This window comes from Oryza glaberrima, chromosome 7, assembly GCF_000147395.1.
Source record: "Oryza glaberrima chromosome 7, OglaRS2, whole genome shotgun sequence".
Taxonomy (NCBI): domain Eukaryota; kingdom Viridiplantae; phylum Streptophyta; class Magnoliopsida; order Poales; family Poaceae; genus Oryza; species Oryza glaberrima.
In genome coordinates, this window is record NC_068332.1 from 4677977 (window position 1) to 4700163 (window position 22187).

The following is a 22187-nucleotide window of genomic DNA, read 5'->3' on the forward strand; positions in this document are numbered from 1 at the left end:
TCAGATATAGTTACAATGAAAATCACATGCTTTGCTCTTTTCCTTTAACAACAAATATTTTGGGAATTTGTTTTTTTTCCTAGCTAATTTCTGAAGAATTTGTACTGCTTCATTTTATTGCAAGTGACTCTGATGCAATGATGCATTCTATCCATCCAATGGTTATTGTTAGTCATCTCTCACGCAAATTTTGCCGACATGCTGCAGCCTCAAGATTGGTACATCCTAGCTACATTGCCATGATCGAGATGAGCTGGATGCAGACGTTGTACGTTCTGTACAAATCAAACAATCACATGATATTACTTCTACTACTACTACCACCTTTTTTTCTAATTTCTTCACCAAACAGCAAAGCTTCGAAATAGGATCGAGATGGTGACTGCCGACTAGACTAGCTTGTACTACGTATTGTCAAAACTGAAAAAGAAAAAAAAAAGAAGAATGACAATTTTGTTGCTTCAAAATGTGTGCAAATTCTACATGTACACTCCCAAAGATGTAGTTATTGAACTAACTAAGTGCAGTGTAGGCAAACAATTCAGCAAAAAATATATGTACTGGATCGATCCATTAACCACATCGCTTTGCTTAAATGTGTAGCTTTCTACTCCTCTTTAATAGTGTGGTAGGCTGTCAGTTGATGTACCAGTGAGTGATTATGGGATCTCGACAAGAATTATGGCTCTAGCTAGGACAGTAGTACTCAGCAAATGGAGTGGAAGGTATCACTTTTTTTGGTCTGTGCAATCATCTTCAAGATCTCTACAGGGTTATATTGATGGTTCATATACTAAAGGAAAAAAAAAGTAGAAATTTGAAATTTCACGAAGGATCGAGGAGAGATTTCGCCAATCAAATAATGATCTAACGGCTCATACCACTCGGAGAGAAAATCAGACAGTACATGTTTATTTTATGACTTGACGCTTTAGTTTGTGAGAAAGATTATTTTTTCCATTACGCTAGATGGACTCTGAACTACCATCTCTCATTCTAAATATAAGACGGTTTAGACTTGTTTCTTTAGTGCAAGTCATTTTGAAACATCTACTATACATTTTAATCCTTTTCCTCCACGTCTGCGCCTCCTAAATAAATAAATATGACTCATTTTTTCCCAATATTTCATTTCTTAGTTCCTGTTTGTTTTGTCGCTAAAATTAACCCTAATGCCAAATTTTGGTTATATAAAGATGTTGATGTAATATTTGGTTTAGAACCTTACCAAAATTGGGTGCAGCATTTTGGAGTGCAAGTTGCCACAATTTGGGGATTTAATTATTTGACACTCTTTACCATATCCGTCTCGTCCTTATCACAAAGTGGCAATTTGCCACCCATCTCTCTGGAGTGGCTAAAAGGTATTATCACGCTAATATTTGATAGGGTAGTAATGGCCAATACATGTTTGGTTTGTTGCCTTTACTTAAATTTAGCGTCATCAAAATTTGACACGTTTAGTTTAGCAACAAACAAAACCGGCCTTCAATTAATTCTTATACATAACTCTAAAACAACTTATATTAAAATCAGTAATGCTACTTCTAGGATTGTTCAATAATGATAAGGTGCCACACATATCACATAATTAATCACACACTAATTTGAGCTTTAAGATAACCACCCTATCTGTTTTAGGGGGAGAAAAACAAATAACATCCCCCAATGGACAAAATGTCAAGATCAGTGTTCCTTTCTTAAAATGCAAAAGGTGTCTGAATTTGCAAGGTGCAGCATCCCCATCTTAAAATTTCACACTGCATGCTGAGGTGAGCTTTGCAACATGTAGGTAAGATCAGATGGATTGGACACCATGAGTGGACAATGCTGGCCGGATAAAATCAAGCAAACCATTATCCCTGCTTGCCTTAAGGAAGCTAATTAATTAAAGTTCATTTCACACTCACACACAAACAGCCTCTGTGTATTCTGTGGCAAGATAATTAACATGGTGAGGTGAGGTGAGGTGAGGTGAGGTGATGTTGCTGTCCGCCATGCATTATTAATTAGTGTCCCCCATTATCGAGCTAAGCTAGCGTCGCTTTTGGATTAAGGGTTTGGTGCTTTGTGCTAATCGAGCTTGGACTAATTAGATCCAGGCGATCCATCCATCGATCGATCCGTCATTGAAGATGGCCACTTCTCCCCTGTGATGACTTTTATTTTGCTGCTCTATCTGATACTGCTGAACGGCAGCAGATCGATCGATCGCGATAGTACGTTGCCCACTGTCTGACTGGGGATGGCAGTTAGCCAGTAGCCAGTTACTGCTGAGTGCTGACGAATTCACGGGACAGTAACCGTTCCAATTCATGCTACTGCCACCGTTAATTGCTGCTATCTGTTAATGAGTTTTCTTTTTCGTCCCCTCCTCCCATCTTCCCGCCCTTAGCCATTTTCGTACAAAATGTATTAGATTTTAAATAATCTGGCATCGAGTACATATATTATACCACATTCGAGTTCTAAAATCATCGGAAAACTAGCTAGAAATCACTTAGGCATTATATATACTCCCTCCATTCCATAATATAAGGCACAACCACTTTTTTTTAGATGTTTCATAATACTCCATTAAATTAAGACATGCATACATGTAGGCAATTAACTATAATCTATTTTCCATTAAATTATTACTTTTTTAAATCCTTCACTCTCATGTTCTCTAATTCTATTGGATACATGCATTGTATTTATTAGTATGATCCAAACTACAAGATGATAATAATTATTTCTTGGTTTTTGGGTCAATGGTGGTTATGTCTTATATTTTGAAACAGAGGGAGTAACGTATTATTATATATTAATTTTATCCTGTTGGTTTCGTTTACAACACAATTGATAGAAACGACGTGCTCCATCTCTATAAATTTCGGATCCGTTTATATTATAGCCAAAATAAATCTTACCAAATTTTGGTAAATTGTCAATATTGCCAAGTTTTAATAAGATTTATTATGTATTTAACAGAGTTTGGTAAAAACACTTAACAGCTAGTTTTCCGATGATTTTAGAACTCGAATGTGGTATAATATATGTACTCGATGCCAGATTATTTAAAATCTAATACATTTTGTACGAAAATGGCTAAGGGCGGTTACAAGTGAAATATGCTGCGAGTTCCTCAATATAGTTTCTACGAAATCAATGTATAACGGTATAAGCCCGTCTTACGCGAAAATGCGTGTGCAAGTAGCCACGACGAACACTGCACCGGCCTAAAGAATTGAACTATTGAAGACTCCAAAACTGCTTTGGATTTGATTAACAACCATCTCAAAATACGTTTAAAAAGTACTTGATGCACACGGGTGACGAGCGAATCCACCTGGCCTGACGAACAACCACTTTCGGTGCCCTCGCCTATACGTTGGCTGACGTCACTTGTAAATACAGTTCAAACTTCCAACTTCCAAGCATCCTGACTTTTGCTTCCCATCTCGGAGAAAGAAATCATTTGTATGTTCGTTTTCGAGGTGATTCTGAAATGTGGGAGCATGTACATATCCACAACAACCCAAAAATTCTCTGTGGCTCACTGGCTACTTGGCTTTGTTTTACAGTACTATGATTTTTGAAAAACCGACAGTGGCTCAAGTTTTTTTCTCACTCTCTCTCTCTCTTTTGGATTACAAGATATATGTAAGACACCATTTAAAACTCATGAATTATTCTATTTTTCACGGACCATGAATTGATTCGTGTGAGGTTTTCACAAGGATCCTATATGAAATTGCTATGTATCACTACAAGGCAATTGAGCTATTGCCACCAAATTATTACAACAAAAAATAATTCGTAGCAATATATTGTACTATTGCAATGATAATTTTTCTGTGGCAAATAATTATATTTTATTGCAACGATCTACAATCGTTGTTTTATTTAGTACTTTTGTTGTAATAGAAAATGAGATATCGCCAAAAAAAACTTATTGTTGCAAAAACATGTTCTATCGCCACAATTTTAATTTTTGTAGTAATTTATATAGTACATGGTACTTTTCACTATTTTTTGTTGCCACGATCAACAAGTTCATTACAATAAAAAAATTGTTGTCTCATAATTTAACTTAATTTATTCATATGGACACGGATTGAGACAAATTTTATATGGAAATTATAGCTCTCGATGAGATCTACAATTTTATAGGTGATAACTTTTTCATTTGAAATATTTTAGATATTCAAATCTGTGATTCAAATCTCAGTTAGCTAGGCTCAAATGGAACGATTTGCATTTTCTAACAGAATTGATGCGTAGGTGAGTTGGTAAAGAAGAGCTGCACACGTGAAGGATAGGTCTTGGGTTCGAATCCTAGCCAATACACAATTAAAAAAATAAATAGATAGGATGATGATAGATTAATATTTAAACTTTTAATTTGGTACGTAGAACTAATGCCACATATGAAGTGTTGCAATATGATTTTTTGCCACATCCATTCCGTGGCAACATCGAAATTTATTATTACCACTAAATAAAAATTGTTGCAATAGCCTATTACCACACTATTTATTACCACGGCTAGCAACGATTTTAAAATTGTGGCAACATGTATCTATTGCCACAATTTTAGTGTTGATGCCACGATTTTTTTCGTGGTAATAAATGATTTTTCTAGTAGCCAAGCATAAGCGCGCACACACTACACAAGTATGATACGCTAAAAAATAAGGATGACTTAAAAAAAGGCTATCTATATTATTTTTTTTTTAAAAAAATAATGATAAGAGTAAATATGTCATCCGCCACGGTTACCCCCACCTATTTCTATTGTAAATTACCCTTTCAACTTCTTAATACTATAAAAACAATCAAACAAAAGTAAATGTTAAACATAAGAAAAAAGATGGGTAACACATTTCGTATCAAATACTATACCTCAATTTATTTTAGGTAATATTATAATATATTTTATTTGATCCATAGCCAAGCACGAGCATTGGACTAATGTATGTAAAATTTTATAACCAAGAAACCTTAAGAAATTCTAGTGAAACATGCACCTGTGTGTAAACAGTGGATAGTATATAATGTATGTATGAATCCATATACTTAGTTAAGGCTGAGAAACCGACAATTTCAAATTGTTTTCATATGTTAGTTGAGAAAACCAGGCATGCATGGTACCACTATAAGATTCAATGGCTATATATGATAATGAGCTTCCCATGCAATATGTCCTATTATACTCTTTGAAAGAAATGTTTCAGGACAAACAAAATCTTTATATGAAAAACTCGAATGGTTTTCATATGCGTTGGTTGAGAAAACCAAGCATGGACCACTACATGATTAAGTGAGACTATGATAGTGAGCCTCCCATGAAATGTCCTACTATACTCCTTGGAAAGAAATGATTTTAGACAAAAAATAATAATTCTTTAGGTGTTAATTTTTTCCACTACAAAATAAAGAAAAATGTTTTGGGCCATACTATATATAATTTGGATGGTAGTGATCTCTTTAAAGAAAATGACATATCAGGACCATATGTAGTTGTGTACAACCACTTCTTGTGGAAAAAAATAACACAAATTAAATGGCATCAAGTATTCAATCTTAGATATAAAGAATGTTGTCTTTCTCTCCATTACTTTGAAGCAACATGAAGATTCTCCTTGCCTTTTCAGAAAGTTAATAGGAAGAGTGCAAGACAAATAATATATACGGATCATATGAAAACTCCACCCAGCCCTAAACAGGAAAACAAACCGACCCTAAATTACTTTGTAAGAGATTTCAATCAAATTTCACTGCCTTATTCTGAAAAAATAGCCGTGCGTAACAGCGTAAGTACAATCTTCTAAAGCAACAATATGTACAAGATCATATGATAACTCCACCGAATTTCCATCAACTGCATTCCTCATCATGCATTCCTTTTTACCATGCAATGCTAAATTTTGCACGTAGCCAACAAACAATCATAATTTCTAACTCATCAACAACCATTGCTGATGTGAAAATCCCTAGCCTAAGGGAGTCAATTCTAAACTCTCGAGGGAACATCCCCTTATTATTTATATATCATTCAAATAATTAATTAAAAAAATTAACAAGATATATTAATATGTGACAAATCACTATACAACTATGATTGATCAAATTAACCTTCTACGAGTTGTAATAAAAAAATAATTTAATTGTACATATACATTAATTGGTTATAGGGCTTGTTCACTTTGCTACCATTTTCAACCTTATCAAGTTTTGGCATTACCAAATTTTTGTAAGGTTACCAAAATTTTGGCAAGATTTCATATGTACTTACTAAAATTTGGTAACAAACTAAACATAGGATGTGTTTAGTTCACACTAAAATTGGAAATTTGGTTGAAATTGAAACGATGTGACGGAAAAGTTGGAAGTTTATGTGTGTAGGAAAGTTTTTTGATGTGATGGAAAAGTTGGAAGTTTGAAAAAAAGTTTGGAACTAAACACGGTGGTAGTCAAAATTTTGGCAACTTTACCAAAAAATGGTATGGTTGAAAATAACATCAAAGTGAATAGGCCCATAATTTAATTTATTTTTAAACTTGTACTCCCTCCGTTTTTTAATAAATGACGTCGTTGACTTTTTCTCACATGTTTGACCATTCGTCTTATTCAAAATATTTACGTAATAATAATTTATTTTGTTATGAGTTGTTTTATCACTCATAGTACTTTAAGTGTGATTTATATCTTATACATTTGCATAAATTTTTTAAATAAGACGAATGGTCAAACATGTAAGAAAAAGTCAACGGCGTCATCTATTAAAAAACGGAGGGAGTATTAAACTATCATGTCGAATTTCTCTAAAACTAATTATAACTATTTAGATAACTCTCGAGAGCGTACTAGTGATCAGCTCTCCTGTACACAATAAAGAGAGTTAGAGAGCGCAAATGAAAGTTTGCTTTGAAGTGAGCCTGTGGATATTGTTGGTTGGGCTCGTTGCCGCTGACACCGGAGGCAGGAGTGGGGCCCACCTGTCCTTTGACTTTTCAACGCCCTGGACAAGGACACGCAGGGGAAAACTAACCCAGCCGGCCCAACCAGCCACAGAAGATCCCGGCCCACCGCGCCGCGCCAAAACCGGCGGCCTTTCAAAAGCGCCGCAACCCACCACCGACGTGTCCGGTCCCCCACCGAATCCCAGCCGTCCGTTCCCACACCAACGCCCCAGATCTTTCGAAAGCGCGGGGGTCCAGTGACGTAATTGTTGCCACCCTTTAATTAACACGAGTCCCCCGTCGCGATTAGCGCGCTGAGGTGGCACGGATTAAAAACACAGCGGACGAGCGGGGCCTAGCTAAGGTCGATGACGTATGGGGCCCCGGGAGCGGTGGGGCCCACCCAGGTGGGTGTGGGTGTGTGGATTGCGGTGGTTAAGGTGGGGGCTCGTGCGGTGTGTTTCGCTGCGGGTCGCGTCACCGCGGAACGGAACGGAACGGATCGGCGGCGTCTCGTCCGTTTTGGGTGTGTGTGGTAGTTAGAGAGTGCTTAGCTTGGGAGATTACAACCTTAATCATGCCGTTTTCGTTATCTCACATCTGGCAAGTGGTGTGAAGATGATGTTTAAAATGTGGGTGGTTAGGTTGAAACCTCAATCGTTGGCTATTTTATCATAATTCAAGGATACGCAAATAAAAAGAAACCCAGGTAAATAAGATAGTAGACCATGTTGAATGCTTAAAATGATGATGATTATTATTCGGTTTACTCATTGTTTGTGAACCTTCATTAACACAGCCTATCATTTGGGAGATTTACCTAGCCTAGTAATGCCTAGAGTTTTGTATATGTTTTAAATCTCGTGTTTTCAAATCAAGTATTCTTTATAGCGATTCAAATCTAGATATTCAAACACATAACATATAGCATCTAGAGTTTGCATGTAGTGACGGAGCGTCCCATATAGCAGGTGATCGAGCTAGCCACCGAAGAGAACCTTACCCTATGCGCTACAAGGCCGCCTCTACTAGGTATACTACATATGCCATCTATTTGTTGTCGAGAGAAAGACAAATTAAAAAGTGTTGATCGTTTTTGAGTCCGTAACTATGTTGGTGGGTCGTTACTTACTATGATTGGTGCTTTAGTGGGCCGACAAGTGCACCAGTGGACAAAACCGACGTGTGGACACCTCCCGCCCTTGCCCCCAACCGCTCAACGCCTCAACTGTAGCACCGCCGTGGCTTTACGCCACCACCTATCCTATTCATTGTCCATTGTCGCCACTCGCTCGTTTTATCCACCCGTCGCCTAAATGGCCGTTACCCGTCTTATTTGACCTACATATATTTGTTTTTTTTTTGTGCTCCATCATTGTTTGCATGTGCTCCCAACCCTTTTCAAAGGTTATCGAAACAATACGTCATTGTTTTTCAAACTACATGTCATACAAGATATAAATATTAAATAAACAAAAATAGTGAAGCGAACATATTTTCCTACGTAGCCCTTTGACTTAAAGGATTGGAATTTTCCAAATCCTAAAATTTTTGTATGGAATGACTTATGCATGTAGGTTTTAGAGGAAACTTAGCAAGATGTCCAACCATTTGGAAAAATTTCTGAGTCTATCCCTCTCATCCAATATTTTTCTTACGGTTCAATCAAACGATTATTTCTATATTTTTTTCCGTATTTTACAATCCTCCATTTTACACTTACATTCATGTTAGAATCCATGTTTTTCCTATTCCTCAATTTTTTTCATTTCTACGATTCAAATGAGCCCTAATACTATAATATACACGCGCATGTATCTTCTACACCCATTTGAACACTGTCGATTTCATCAAACATCACAACTATAATAATTGATCGAAGAAAGAAGATTATATAATACGAGACTACCATGCACTGGTTTATTTTCTCACACCAAACATGAAAGCAAACTAACGTGATCACACAGGTGAGAGGTCACCGCTCTTCGCAACGACAAAACACTGCTCCAAAACCCATTTAATCTAATTAAAATAAAATTATCATTACTACTTATTTAACGATTCCCAGAATCAGAATAGCCAACGAAATGCTAACTAACCCGAGTTTCCACGTGGCTGGTCAAAACCAAATCCCCCCTCCTCCCCGCGGTAACCTCACCCGGTCACCGGTGGGCCCCACCTCCCCCCTCCGCCCCCACAAACAACCCGCCGCTCCTCCTCCTGGCCGCGACCCTCGCCCAAACTCTCACGCGCACACACGCACGCACGCGCACGCGCACGCCGCGAGGTCGCGAGCGAGTCGCCGAGCTGAGCAAGCGAAGACTTGGAGAGGGAGAGAGAAGCGGTGGTGGTGGTGGAGGCGAGGTCACCGGCGGCGCTGCTGCTCACTGACGGCGGGGGAAGGCGAGGCGAGGGGAGGAGGGGAGGGGGAGGTGGGGGGGGGGTTGCAGAGGCTAGGCACGACGGCGGCGACGGCGGAGGATAACGGAGGGGGAGGGGGAGGGGACGCCGGGGCGGCGGCGAGGCGGCGGTGGGATCTGCCCGAGAAGGCGGCCGACAGCACGTAATGACGATGGCTTTGATCTAGTTTTGGCCTTTGATTTTTTATTTTTTTGGGGGGCGAGGTTTTCGGGGGGCTAATGGTGTGTTGGTGTGTGGTTTCCTGGGGTTGTCGGTGGATCTGAGTGGCTCCGTGGTCGATTCCGGTGGAGTTGTAGGGGAAATTTTCTCGAGTTTTTGGTGGGATTTTTTTTTTTTGGATTGGTGGGGGGGGGGGGGGGGGGGGGAGGGGGTGGTGACTAGGGTTTCTCATGCGGGGAGTGGAGGCGTTGGCTTTTGAATGGTTCGGAATGGTTTGCTTAGCTCAATGTCTGTGTTCCATTGTTATTGCCGCAAAATGGTCGCTGTTCTAATCACATTCCCGGTTGCGTCAATGGCATTGAGGGCGGGTTGATAGTTCCGCTGCTGCAAGTTGAGGGCGCGTTCGTGCGGATCTTTAAATAATTCGGGCGAATTGGGCTCTGGCTTGCCATTTCATCAGTTGGTTTTTGCGAAAGGATATCAAATTGGCATATGCTGTAGTCGCGCTGGATTTTTTTTTCTTTGAATGCTTCTGCTGGACGTGGCGTTGAACTTGTCGAGGGGGAATTATATTCTCGCGTGACGTGTTGCAAAGCATTTTTAAAAGTGTTGCCATTTCTAAGCTATTTGTTTGGATAAATTTGTGATTTTGTCTTAGTGGCCAAGGTGTTAGGACTGCGCCACTTCAATTTTATATTGCTCCCTTGGGGATGTTGTGGGCTTAATGATTCAAACTTAACTAATTCTTTTGGCTAGTGGTATTTATAATCAGAAACTATTTCTCAGGATTGTGGAATCGATTTTGATTCTTCAAAATATAGTTTTGCAAATTTTTACATGAATTTAAGTAGAATTTATGTGAGTAATTTGGAGTTCTGGCTATGATGGCACTTGCTTAAATTACTACAAGTATTTACTTGTTGATATAACGTGAACAAAAAATAAGTATGGTGCACTGATTATTCTAGAACAATGTAGTACAATTGGAGTTTGAAATGATTAAGAGACATCACCAAATGTACTGATAATACCTTCAAGTTGACACTACAGCTCTTGGTTAAAACTTACAAATAAATGCATATCATTGCGATATTTGTTGTTTTAGAAAGCTTCGACAGCCCCCCCTCCTTTTTTTTTGTGATGGCTCTACATGCACACACCTGTTTCGTTAACATTTTAGCATATGTGGAATTCTTCTGCTTGTCTTTAGTCATAGTTGCTTGCATGTCATTGATAATTCATATGATTGGGTAGTTATCCTTTTTTTATTTTAAGATAGTGCAATATAAAATACTACATTAGCTCACTGTTTGTCTCTTTAATAAGTAATAACTCTGTTGTTTTTGCTGATCTATTGTGAGGGGCTTCAAGGCTCCAGCTATGCAGTCATGCATGTATTTATACCTTTTATTTATTTTTGCAGTCCAAGCGGCAAAGGGGTTGTAGAAATGTCCACGGATGATGAATCAGATTGTGTGGTTATATGTCCCCCAAATGGGAAAGCTGGTCATACAGAAGTTATGAGTGGCAGGCATGATGAAGATTCTTCAAGAGGGCAAGAAACCCCTTCTACTATAGACTCACATATGAATGGGAATGTCCAGGATGGAGTGCCTGCAGATCAAGATGTGCTGAAGCTGGTTGATCAGCAGAAGTCTTCTCTTCCCAGTTCACCAATAAACCATGGTATAGCTGAACAGGAAGAGTCAAACCACACTGTTCCTCAGCCATTCGCTCCTGCAACTGAAAGGGAGGATTCTGGAGAAGGAGATTGTACTCCAGTGCCTCATCCCACCAGCAACGGTGAAAAACACTCTGATAAAAGTAGCACCTCGCTGGCAAGTATGGCGAAGAAGGTCTGACATACTCTATTTCACATTGTATCATATATGTTTTATCTGCTTTGTTGTTGCACAATCGCCTGAATACTATTTAATTTTGGAATAAATGTCATGATGCATCATTTTGTTGGTATTATCTCAGTAAATTTCTGTATTCTTTTAGCTTTAACCTTCAGGTATGGGTCATCTATCACTTGAAATGGTGCAACATATGCTTTGATTTGGCAATTGGGATGATATTTGGAAGATCCTACACAGTTATCTAAATAAGCCACAATTTGTTGCATCAACCTGAACCCCCTATGTACACAAGAAAATTTTTATTAGTTTCTTTTCTGTTTACTTGAGTATGCCTGTGACTGCAGTTCTGTTTGGCTGGCATAAACTGTAGTAAGCTCTCTTGAGATGAAATAAGCCAGTTCTATTGACAATATTTTCCATGGTTATGGATTGCAGAGTCCATCAGTGACACCCAGGAAGCCTCTGCAAGCTGACAGTACTTCCCATAGTCACGAAGATGATTCATATTCGGTTACTTCGTATCCTTTCAGATATTGACTTGATTTCTCATGTGTGCCTTATTCTTCGCAGCCACACCTACACTATTCATAATAGCTACAATTGGGATATAGCTACATTCTTTGAACATTTTGTTCCTTGAATTACTAAAACACAGAAAATTTGTCTAACTTTTTCTTTAATGTCTTCAACTCTTCATAACTGGTGGAAAACTAGAAATATATCATGTTCTCTTCATTTCTATTGGGCTTTCCTGAGCTTCATTCATCCAGAACTGTAACTTCAGCAAGGACTGGAAAAATTAAGAAGACAACAGTTCCTGTTGCACCTACTTTTATATGTGGTAATCGTCTTGAGAAGAGGGGAGAGGTACGTATTTAATTTCATCATACTGTAGAGAAATGGCTTTGTAAGTTAAAGGGGACAGCATTGTAATAATTATTCTAGTACCGTTCAGTTTTACACAAAATTGGAAGAAAAACGCAAGGCCTTGGAAGAGGAGAAACTAGAAGCTGAGGCAAGAAAAAAGGTAGGTTTTGTTTCTTTTGTCATTTGATTCTTTTAGAGCCATTGTGATAGTGGCATACAGAGCAACACAATTATTCATGCTCGGTTTTTCCTATATAATGTAAATCTGTAAAGTAGCCTTTTTGATGTCATGTCTGAATTGTGTTTTGCTTCAGACATTTTTTACCTCCTCATGAATCATGTCTTATCTTTTGAAATTTTGTTATTTGAAATTCAAAAATCTACAGTTCAAATGTTTAATTCACACCATTCTATCTAGTTTCACTTTATGTAAATGGAATCTCAAAGCGTTTTTCGGACTTTGCAAAAAAGATGAAATAACTGGAATTGCTTTCAGTAGACCATCCCGATTTGGTAGTCTAGTAAATGATCCCCAAGACCCCAACTATCATGGCTTTCAATCACCGTTAACGTTGAACTTGAGAACCCTGCCAGATGACACAACAAACCATGCTGAAAATTCTAGTCTCCCATTGTGATATGGAGCTGTTTAGTAGTTCAATTGATTCTGCTTTTTTAAATAGAATAAAGTAGATGGGCGGTCCTTAAACTTGTATGGGTGTGTCATCTAGGTCCCTAAAGTCTCAAAATGCAGATCCAGGTCCTAGAACTTATTAAAGTGTCATATAGGTCCCAAATCACCACAGCCCCTCTAGGATCGTACGTACCGCTGATGTGGCATGCCACACGGATATGACATGGCATAATCTTAACTGAGAAATGGGACTCACTTAAAAAATTTTCTTTTTTTCTTCTTTTCTTTTCTTTTTCTTTTTCTTTTCCTTTCTTCTTCCTCTCGCTGCAACTATAGGCCAGCACCGCACGGGGTGCTAGGGTCATAGAGTAAGAAGAAGAAAAGAAAAAAAAGAGAAGGAGAAGAAAGAAAAGGGAAATTTTTAAGTGGGTCCCATTTTTCAGTCAAGATGATGCCACATCACACACGTGTGGCATGCCACATCACACCCGTGTGGCATGCCACATCAGCGCCACGAAGGATCCTAGAGGAGCTGTGACGAATTGGAACCTAGATGACACACTTTGACAACTTCTGGGACTTAGATATGCATTTTGAGAGTTTAGGGATCTAAATGACACACCTCTATAAGTTTAAGGACCGCCTGTGCACTTTACTCTTTTAAATATATAAGCACCCATACCAGATTTTGCTCTTGTTCAGCAAATTAGTTTGCCTTTAATCATGAAATGTCCATCTTGATTTGTTTTGGAAAAAACTGATGGTCAGAAATCAATTAGTGTAACTTGACTTGTGGAGGAAACAAGTATCATATGTAGGTATCATCCCTTTACAAGACACCGACAGCTGACAGCCCAAGTTTTTTCTCTCTCTCTAATAGACAGCCCTAATGATATTTCTTACCATGATCAGGGTAGCCCTACAGAGTATTTGACATTGATTATGGCCTGTTACCTGTTATTAGACACCACATGTATAATTTGGATTCACTGAATGGTTTGTGCTATGTCTTGTTACTGATGACTGTTAATCATTATGTTGCTTTTTCTACACTGTTAGAAATTTTATGACATGGCAGTTAGCGTAGTAGACAAGTTGGATCAATTTATTAATTTAACTTTGCATTAGCAGGGTCATTTTCCCTTTTGCTAATTATTGTTGCCATACCTTCTCACTGTCCAAGTATCAACTTTTATAGGAAGAGCAAGAAGAAGCTCTGAAACAACTAAGGAAGAATCTGGTTATTAGAGCAAAACCCATGCCAAGCTTCTATCAAGAGGGTCCCCCACCTAAGGTTGAACTTAAGAAGGTGATGCACCGATCTCCTGCTATATGTGCTTGAGCTAAAATGATTATTTCTGTTTTTTGATGTGTGCTCATTATTGTTCATGTTGTTGAATGCAATTTTAATTCAAGTGATAATATCTCAACCCATTACTGTTTAGATCTTTTCCCTTTAATTGAACTGATTGCGTATCTGTAAAAACATACTCGACTACAGGCTTGTTCCTATTGTTATCTACATAGGCCCTGTTCGACTGCACTTGTTTCAACTGTAGTGCAGCCAATCCAAACAGTACTATGTGTCTGTAGCTGCTGCAGCAAGGGCTGCATTGCAGTGCAGCCGAACAGAGCCATAATTAAATTGGGAATACCCTGAATGAACAATAAGAGTACGAGAGATGTCCCAGGCTTTTACATTACTTAAAAGTAGTTAATGTTTTTTCTCGAACACGCAGGGAAAAAGAATAGCTAATGTAAATGCAGTATTTATGTTTTCCTGCATGATAATAATAGAAGTGCACAATGTTGCATGAAGCATTGGTATGCAAGCTGCTGGTTCAACTGGGGACCATTAACTTGCCAGCTTTTAGTATGTGCAATGTTGGTATTCACTTTGTCTTTTATTTATAGGTGCCTCCAACTCGTGCCAAATCACCAAAATTGACACGGAGAAAGAGCTGCAGCGATACCCCTCATACACCAGAGGGTAAAAATGGAAGTGCAGCATGTTGCCGGTTACATCGTCACAGTATTGGGAACTCCAAAGAAGTTAACAGCAGGACCCAATGTTCTCCGAAGAGTGCTCCAAAGACTGGAGTAGCCGCAAAACCCAGAGCGACCAAGGGCGTCATGAAGAATGTGGGAAAGCCAGGTGCTGCGAATGTTGCTGTACAAACCTAACTCATGATCCATTCCCATTCCCGTGCAATTTTTCGATTTAATTTATACCTCACATCGCCGATGATGGCATCATGTCCCGACAACAGTGTGTTTGTTGCTGGATTATTTTTTTTGCATTCTCCTTGTAAGAACCTTGGTACAGAGACCATGTGGTATTCCGTGTTGTAAATTTGTCGAGGTTTTTTAAGGGGGTAACCGAGTCAGTGCTGTAAGAACTAATCTGGCAGCCGATAGGCTGTTGGTGTGACATTGTTGTTGATGTATGGCGGCGTTCGCAGATCCTATGGTATTGTATTTAAGCATCAACTTGTTGTTGATATTGTTGCAAAATCTGTGAAGAATGTCTGCATATTTGAATTCGGGATCGCCAAAATTCTGGGAAAAAGTACAGAGAAGTACTGAAATGGCAAATACCTCCCTCATGCATTGGATGTCTCTCTCTACGTTCTGCTGCTGCCATTTGGTTCAACCCCATTATCACATGGAAGTACAAAACTTTGAGGAGAAAATAACTTCGAAATGTTGGATGCACACTTTTCTTTGCACCAAAAATAAGTTGTCAAAAGACTTGAGGTCCACATTTGTACGATTTGGTTGATAAGATCTGACTTTGAGCAAAATCGACTCTCTGCAAAATCTTTCTTGCAGTGAGCCAGCTGAGGAAGCCATGCGAAAGGCAAGCAATGCATGCACGCCACCGACCGGCTATATCTCTATATATCGGCATGTGCATATTGGTTAGTGTCATGACTCATGAGCAGTTGTCAACATGTCAGGCGCTTCTAGTACAGCGACCTGACGAAACAAAAAAAGTTGGAAAGCGGCAAAACACACTTTTGAGTCATCAAGAATTGTCTTTAAAGCCATTTAATTTCAAAGGAGACTTTTGAGCCATATCATTTTTTTAAAAAAGAAACACGTTATAAAAACAGATGCTCATATACGTGTGTACATACGGGGTACGGCATCTACCCAAAAAAGAATACTAGATTTAAACCACTCATGACGGAGGAAGTAACTAGTTGCATAGCTCAACTTCACACTTTTGAGCCATTTTCTAGAACAACTTATTTGAAATGAAGTTTCCTTTTCTCTTGAAAACGTTTGCAAAAGCCTAGAGCCCAACAATTAACTGAACTAAACATGCAGCTCTCATAGAACAAGGGGTGGCGATCGAGCTCAGGGTTCACTATCTGGGATTGCCGAATCATTTCAGGACACCAAAAAATTTAAATTTCGGATGTTGAAAAAAAAATCTGAAGTTTAAAATGGTTTACTAAATCTAAAGAATGATTTTTTTCCATGGAAAAACGTCCTACATGAACCCATCGGTACATCCGAAATTGGGAAGGACTGGGGAGGATTATGTTTGTATGGAAAAACATCCTAAACGAATCCACCAATAAACTTGAAATTTCAAAAAATTAGGTCAGAAATTGTGAATTTTTACGTGTTACCCCTTGTTTCAAATTATAAGGCCTATAATTTTTTACACGATTTTTAATAACATATTTTGATTATTAATTTATTTCGTATTATATCATCAACAATTATAAAACTAGTATCACATGAAAGTATTTTAAAATACGAATCTAATAACAATAATATAACATACATAATACTTGGTGTAGATATTATTAATGTAATTATTAATAAAAACTATCAGAGTTTGATTTTTTTTCTTAAAAATAAGAACATCCTATAATTTATAATTTGAGACAGAGGGAGTACTAATCATTTTTCTTGGTAAATGTGTCAAATTAGGCCTCTAAAATCACAACCCTTTTAATTGAATTCTATGCTCCGATTACTGACAACTCGGACAACATACAGCTGACCTTTGAAAAAGGGTATATTGTGATCGAGTTAGGCCCGTGCCATGATGGGTGGTTATCCAATCATCCAAGTTTTGATTCAGGTCGTGGCCTGCAGGACAATACTATAGTTAAGAGAGAATTAGGCCCTGGTTTGACATTTCTGATAGCCGGCACACATTTTCTTCCATCGGTTTTTCTTTTGCCACGCGTACGTGCATGCTGCCGGTTAAAGGCCCGTTTGCTTCTAAGTTTAGGGTTCCTTTTATTTAATAATTTTGGTTTTTTAATATATAACATCATTAACTTTTTAAGATATGTCTCATCATTCTTTTTTATTTTATAACTTAATTTATCTTTAAAACTTCTTTAAAATGTTTGCATAAAAGAATTATATAAGACGCATAGTCAAATGTAAATCTAAAAATCAACGATGTCATATATTAAACAATGCATTGGCTCCATCTTTTTCATTAATCATTTTGCAATTCACCGAGCCTGTTCAATAATATGGATTTTACAGTAATTTCATAGAAAATAGTTTAACCTGTATATGATTGTAGCATTCTAGAGGAAGTAAAATAACTTGGTGGCACTATGAGGATGTGCTACTTCAAAAATCCTCTTTCCAAGTCCTATAATAATCAATGGATTGACGGGCTGATAGTGGTAGAGCTATGAATTTTGTAAAGCCATGACAAACCTTATAACCCAAATTAACTAAGACTATATATGTTACAAATCTTTAGTTAATTTGGGTTAAGACTATATATGTTACAAAGTAACCTTATAACCTCATTATTTTGTGTTTCTAGCTGGGATGTCGCTCGGCAATAGCCATTGCATGTTCTTCCACCTGTGGGCCGGGCCAGCTGATTCCACAAGTTTTTGCACATAGTTATGGTATATATATACCATTGATACTTGAATCAAAATTCATGAAATTTTAAAGGTTATTGAGGAATTGACTCCCTTGCATAGGGCGTGAAACATTGGCAATCATCCATTCAGCCCAAAAGGTGGATCCTCCTAGTAGATGATAGTCGATTCGACTAGTGTTATCCTAGAGATTCTAGGATCGGGAGTTAGAAACAGAGTACATATTAGTAATGAGTATGTGCATAACTTTCTAGTATGATTTCACAGTTAAACGTTAGGTACTATAAATCATTAATATTTGAATTAAAAATCATGAAAATTTAAAGGTTATTAGGGAGTTGACCATCTTGCAGGGCTTCGGTTCTAACTCTGTCATTGTCGCTCGACCTTAATGGTTTGAGGGCATAAACTCCTAGCCATCCATCCCGCCTAGAAGGTGGATCCGCCCTTAGATGATGAAAGTCGAATCTAATCAGTGTTTATACTGCTAAAGATTCTAGGATCTGGGGTTAGAAATAGAGTACGTGTATTAAGGAATATCCGCATGCACATAGCTAACTTTTCTAATATCAAGCCACAATCGTGCAACATACATACATGCACCTAAAAGTTGACAAAAACTCCTAACCATCCACTGTTGCTAAATTAGATCGTGCAGACAACATTCTCCTTCTTTTGACACATGAGCAGGGAAAAGGTCACCCTGCGCACCCATGCATTTCCATGTTGCTTCCCCTGGAAAAATGCATGCACGTACGGCAGTCTGAAAATGACACCACCGATCACTGATGAGTCGCACACCGTGGTCGCTCTATGAATTGATGATATATATCCATTGACAACCTCGTCAACTCTGCTCGACAGCTTATCTAGCAAAATTTCAATTTGAAAGCTAATGTTTTACTGATCGATCTAGGTATTTTTACATCATATATAGTCTATATATTTTCTAACTCTTGCTTATAAAATATTAAGGGCCCCTTTGAATCGTAGGATTGAAAAATCAGAGGAATATGAAAAACACAGGAAGGATTATGATAGGAATGCAAATATAAAACAGAGAATTGCAAAACACAGAAAAAATACAGGAATGAACATTTGATTGGACCGCAGGAATCAGATGAGAGAGATAGACTCAAGTGAAGTTTTACAAGAGGTTAGAGTGGATGTTAAATTTCCTACGTTTTTCCTCTAGAATCGTAGGAATAGGAAAGTTTCCTACGTTTTTCCTTTTCTCATTCCTCCGAATCAAAGGCATGGATAATGTAGGATTTCAATTCCTTTATTTTTCCTTCATTTATCCTTGAATTCAAAGAACGCCTATGTTTATATTGTGTTTCTTAAAAAACAGTGGAAGTGCAAAATATTGTTTTAAATTATTTTTGGATGCTTCGTTTATCCTTTTTATGATTTACCAGCCGTGGCTCAACCAATCAGTCACTTCGTCTCCCCTTTGCGACAAATTATTAACGTTGTTTCTAAGTCAAATTCCAACGCAAAACGTCTCTCTCTCCCCATACTCCAGTAACTCCACTAGTGATGACACTGCACACAGGCGATCGACAATATGTATTCATGCATGCATATGCATCCGTGTGACTATAAATATGTGCAGAGAGTGCAAGGACCTACTGCAAGATTGGGCACCGATCGAATTAAGCATTTGATCCCCAGTCAAAAAAAAAATAAAAAATAAGCATTTGATCGATCGATCGATCATGAGGTTTACCGCAGTGGTAGCAGCTATTGTTGCCGTCATTCTTCTCGTCTTCCTGGTCTCCGGTGGCATGGCGGCGCGGCCGATGGTCAATATTGAGAAGACCACGGCCGTGCCGGTTGTGAGGAAAAGTGGTGTGGTGGTGGAGTCGTGGACGATGGAGAGCTCGTCGCTGCCGTCCGGCTGCACCAACGGGAATGGCGCCGGTGGCTACTGCCGCCCTCCTGCTCCTGCCGGTCACTAATTAATTAGGTTGCCGTCAACCATCATATCATATGGTTCTATATAAGGTTTACCGATCACAAATTTGATCATGCATATAGTTAAAGATTTAGCAGATGAAGCTTGATCGTATTCTTATAGCAATATATAGGATGAATGGGAAATAAAATGTATGAACATGATTGTAAATTCTTGGTACACCACGCCTCCAGATATGTAACCCCAATTAAAGATTATATATTTATATGATATTGATAATATTTGTTGTTATCTTTATCCTAAACTAGCATGGTGGCCCGTGCAGATTGCGCGGCTAGCATCATTATATTTTCTCTCATATAATAGCATATATGTTTTCTCATTATATTATTCAAATATATTAAAATGACAACATAATTTTAAATTTTGCAATAACTTTACAAAACTACTAATTTTTAATATTCATATTATATTTTATATATGTGTTAGTTATTAATTATTTTTAATATTAAATTTTAGTTATTTGTAAATTATATATATTCCTATATGGACTCCAGACTCGTTTTTTAATATTTTTTTATTCTGAATTTTCTGTAAATTGTATTTCTATATAGACTCTATGTTCTTCTTCCAATATTATTTATTTTTATTTCTGAATTTTTATTATTTCTAATTGTATTTCTATGTGGACTCTAAATTCATCTTTCAATATTCTTTAATTTTTAATTTCGAATTTCAGTTACTTCTAAATTGTATTCCTATATTGACCTTAAACTCTTCTTCCCATATTTTTCTTAATTTCGAATTTTATTTATTTGTAAATTGTATTTTTATACGAACTCTAAACTCTACTTTTAATTTTATTATATTTATTCCAAATTTTAGTTAGTTTTAAATTCCTATATGGACTCTATTCTCTACTTCTAATATTCCTTAACTTTTTAATTCCGATTTTTTCTTAATTGCATTTCTGTATGGACTCTATACTCTACTTCTAATATTCCTTATTTTTAATTTTAAATTTCTATTATTTCCTAATTGTATTTCTATATGGACTCTATACTCTACTTCTAATATTCCTTATTTTTAATTCCAAATTTCAGTTATTTCCTAATTGTATTTCTATATTGACTCTATACTCTACTTCTAATATTCCTTATTTTTAATTTCGAATTTCAGTTATTTTATAATTGTATTTCTATATTGACTCTATACTTGACTTCTAATATTCCTTATTTTTAATTCCGAATTTCAACTATTTCCTAATTGTATTTCTATATGGACTCTATACTCGACTTCTAATATTCCTTATTTTTAATTCCGAATTTCAACTATTTCCTAATTGTATTTCTATATGGACTCTATACTCGACTTCTAATATTCCTTATTTTTAATTCCGAATTTCAACTATTTCCTAATTGTATTTCTATATGGACTCTAGTCTCCTCTTCTAATATTCCTTATTTTTTAATTCCGAATTTCAATTATTTCTAAATTGTATTTCTATATGGACTCTAGTCTCCTCTTCTAATATTCCTTATTTTTTAATTCCGAATTTCAGCTATTTTCTAATTGTATTTCTATATGGACTCTGCTTTTTCTTTTTCTCCGATTAATGTGAGAATTTCTATACCATGAGAGCGAACATGGAGGCTACCTTTTCTATTCCTTTAATAATATAATAGATTATAGTAATTTTTAACTATATGTCCGAACATACTCTTGTTCAGATACATAGTCAAAAATTGTTATATTATGATACATGGACGGAGTATCTGGTACCATCATCGGTAATAAGTATTGGGTGTTTATAAGATTTCAAGTACAAGATTAATTTGATCCTAATTTTCATTATATGATCGTCCTGGCGGCTGTACAAGCTGATCGAGTTCTTTGATCTCAATGGATAATCAACTAACCGTGCGTGTGGTAGTTGCAATTAGTTATTGGATTCTTTGCTATCTGAACTATGATTAATGCCGATGCTGAAACAGTAGAAAAAATAATAGGAATGCATATATAGGCCGCATATAACCCTCTTAAAACTTTGATATTTTCCTGACGAAATTAAATGTTTATATGGTAAATAGAGGCCGATACAGGTTTGGTCCAGGCCCAAACCAGCCCACGGTATATTGTGTGACATCCCGGCGCAGGGCTTAATAGAATTAATAGAATACTCATATCAACAAGTTAACCTATAAAAGTTATTAGATGTAAGTGGGTCCTGCCTGACCGGAAAATTCTTGCTGGGTGCGCACGAGGCGAGTAGTTACATATTGGATCAAGGCATGCCTCTGCATGGTGAAAATAAATGCCTCTAAAGGGGTAGCTTAAGACTTGGCGCTGATGATAATTAATTAGATTTATTTTTTCACGAACGCGTAAAAGATTGCTCGTAAATATATGGTAAGTAGATTTAGATGTAACTACAAGGTGCCTTTGATATCTCAAGGGATTTGACCAATCAAAAGCAGATAATTATAAATATTTGATCTGTAG

At 37.3% G+C, this 22187-nt stretch overlaps 1 protein-coding gene across 1 annotated transcript; it reads left to right on the forward strand.

The window, feature by feature from the left end:
• Nucleotides 1-9794: 9794 nt before the first annotated feature.
• On the forward strand, nucleotides 9795-15404 carry LOC127779820 (protein WVD2-like 2). Its single transcript, XM_052306726.1, has 7 exons — nucleotides 9795-10777; nucleotides 10951-11383; nucleotides 11825-11907; nucleotides 12160-12256; nucleotides 12345-12416; nucleotides 14089-14199; nucleotides 14805-15404. Exons 1-7 carry the CDS (start codon nucleotides 10602-10604, stop codon nucleotides 15072-15074), a joined length of 1242 nt encoding a protein of 413 aa, XP_052162686.1. The 5' UTR covers nucleotides 9795-10601; the 3' UTR covers nucleotides 15075-15404.
• The last annotated feature ends 6783 nt before the right edge of the window (nucleotides 15405-22187 follow it).

What these genes read in the sequence shown, in the direction of transcription:
- LOC127779820 (XM_052306726.1), top strand. Translation starts at nt 10,602, where the DNA reads ATGCATATCATTGCGATATTTGTTGTTTTAGAAAGCTTCGACAGCCCC. An exon ending in TTGATAATTCATATGATTGG is followed by an intron (nt 10,778 to 10,950) that starts GTAGTTATCCTT and finishes TTATTTTTGCAG; the next exon opens with TCCAAGCGGCAAAGGGGTTG. An exon ending in AAGCTGAGGCAAGAAAAAAG is followed by an intron (nt 12,417 to 14,088) that starts GTAGGTTTTGTT and finishes CAACTTTTATAG; the next exon opens with GAAGAGCAAGAAGAAGCTCT.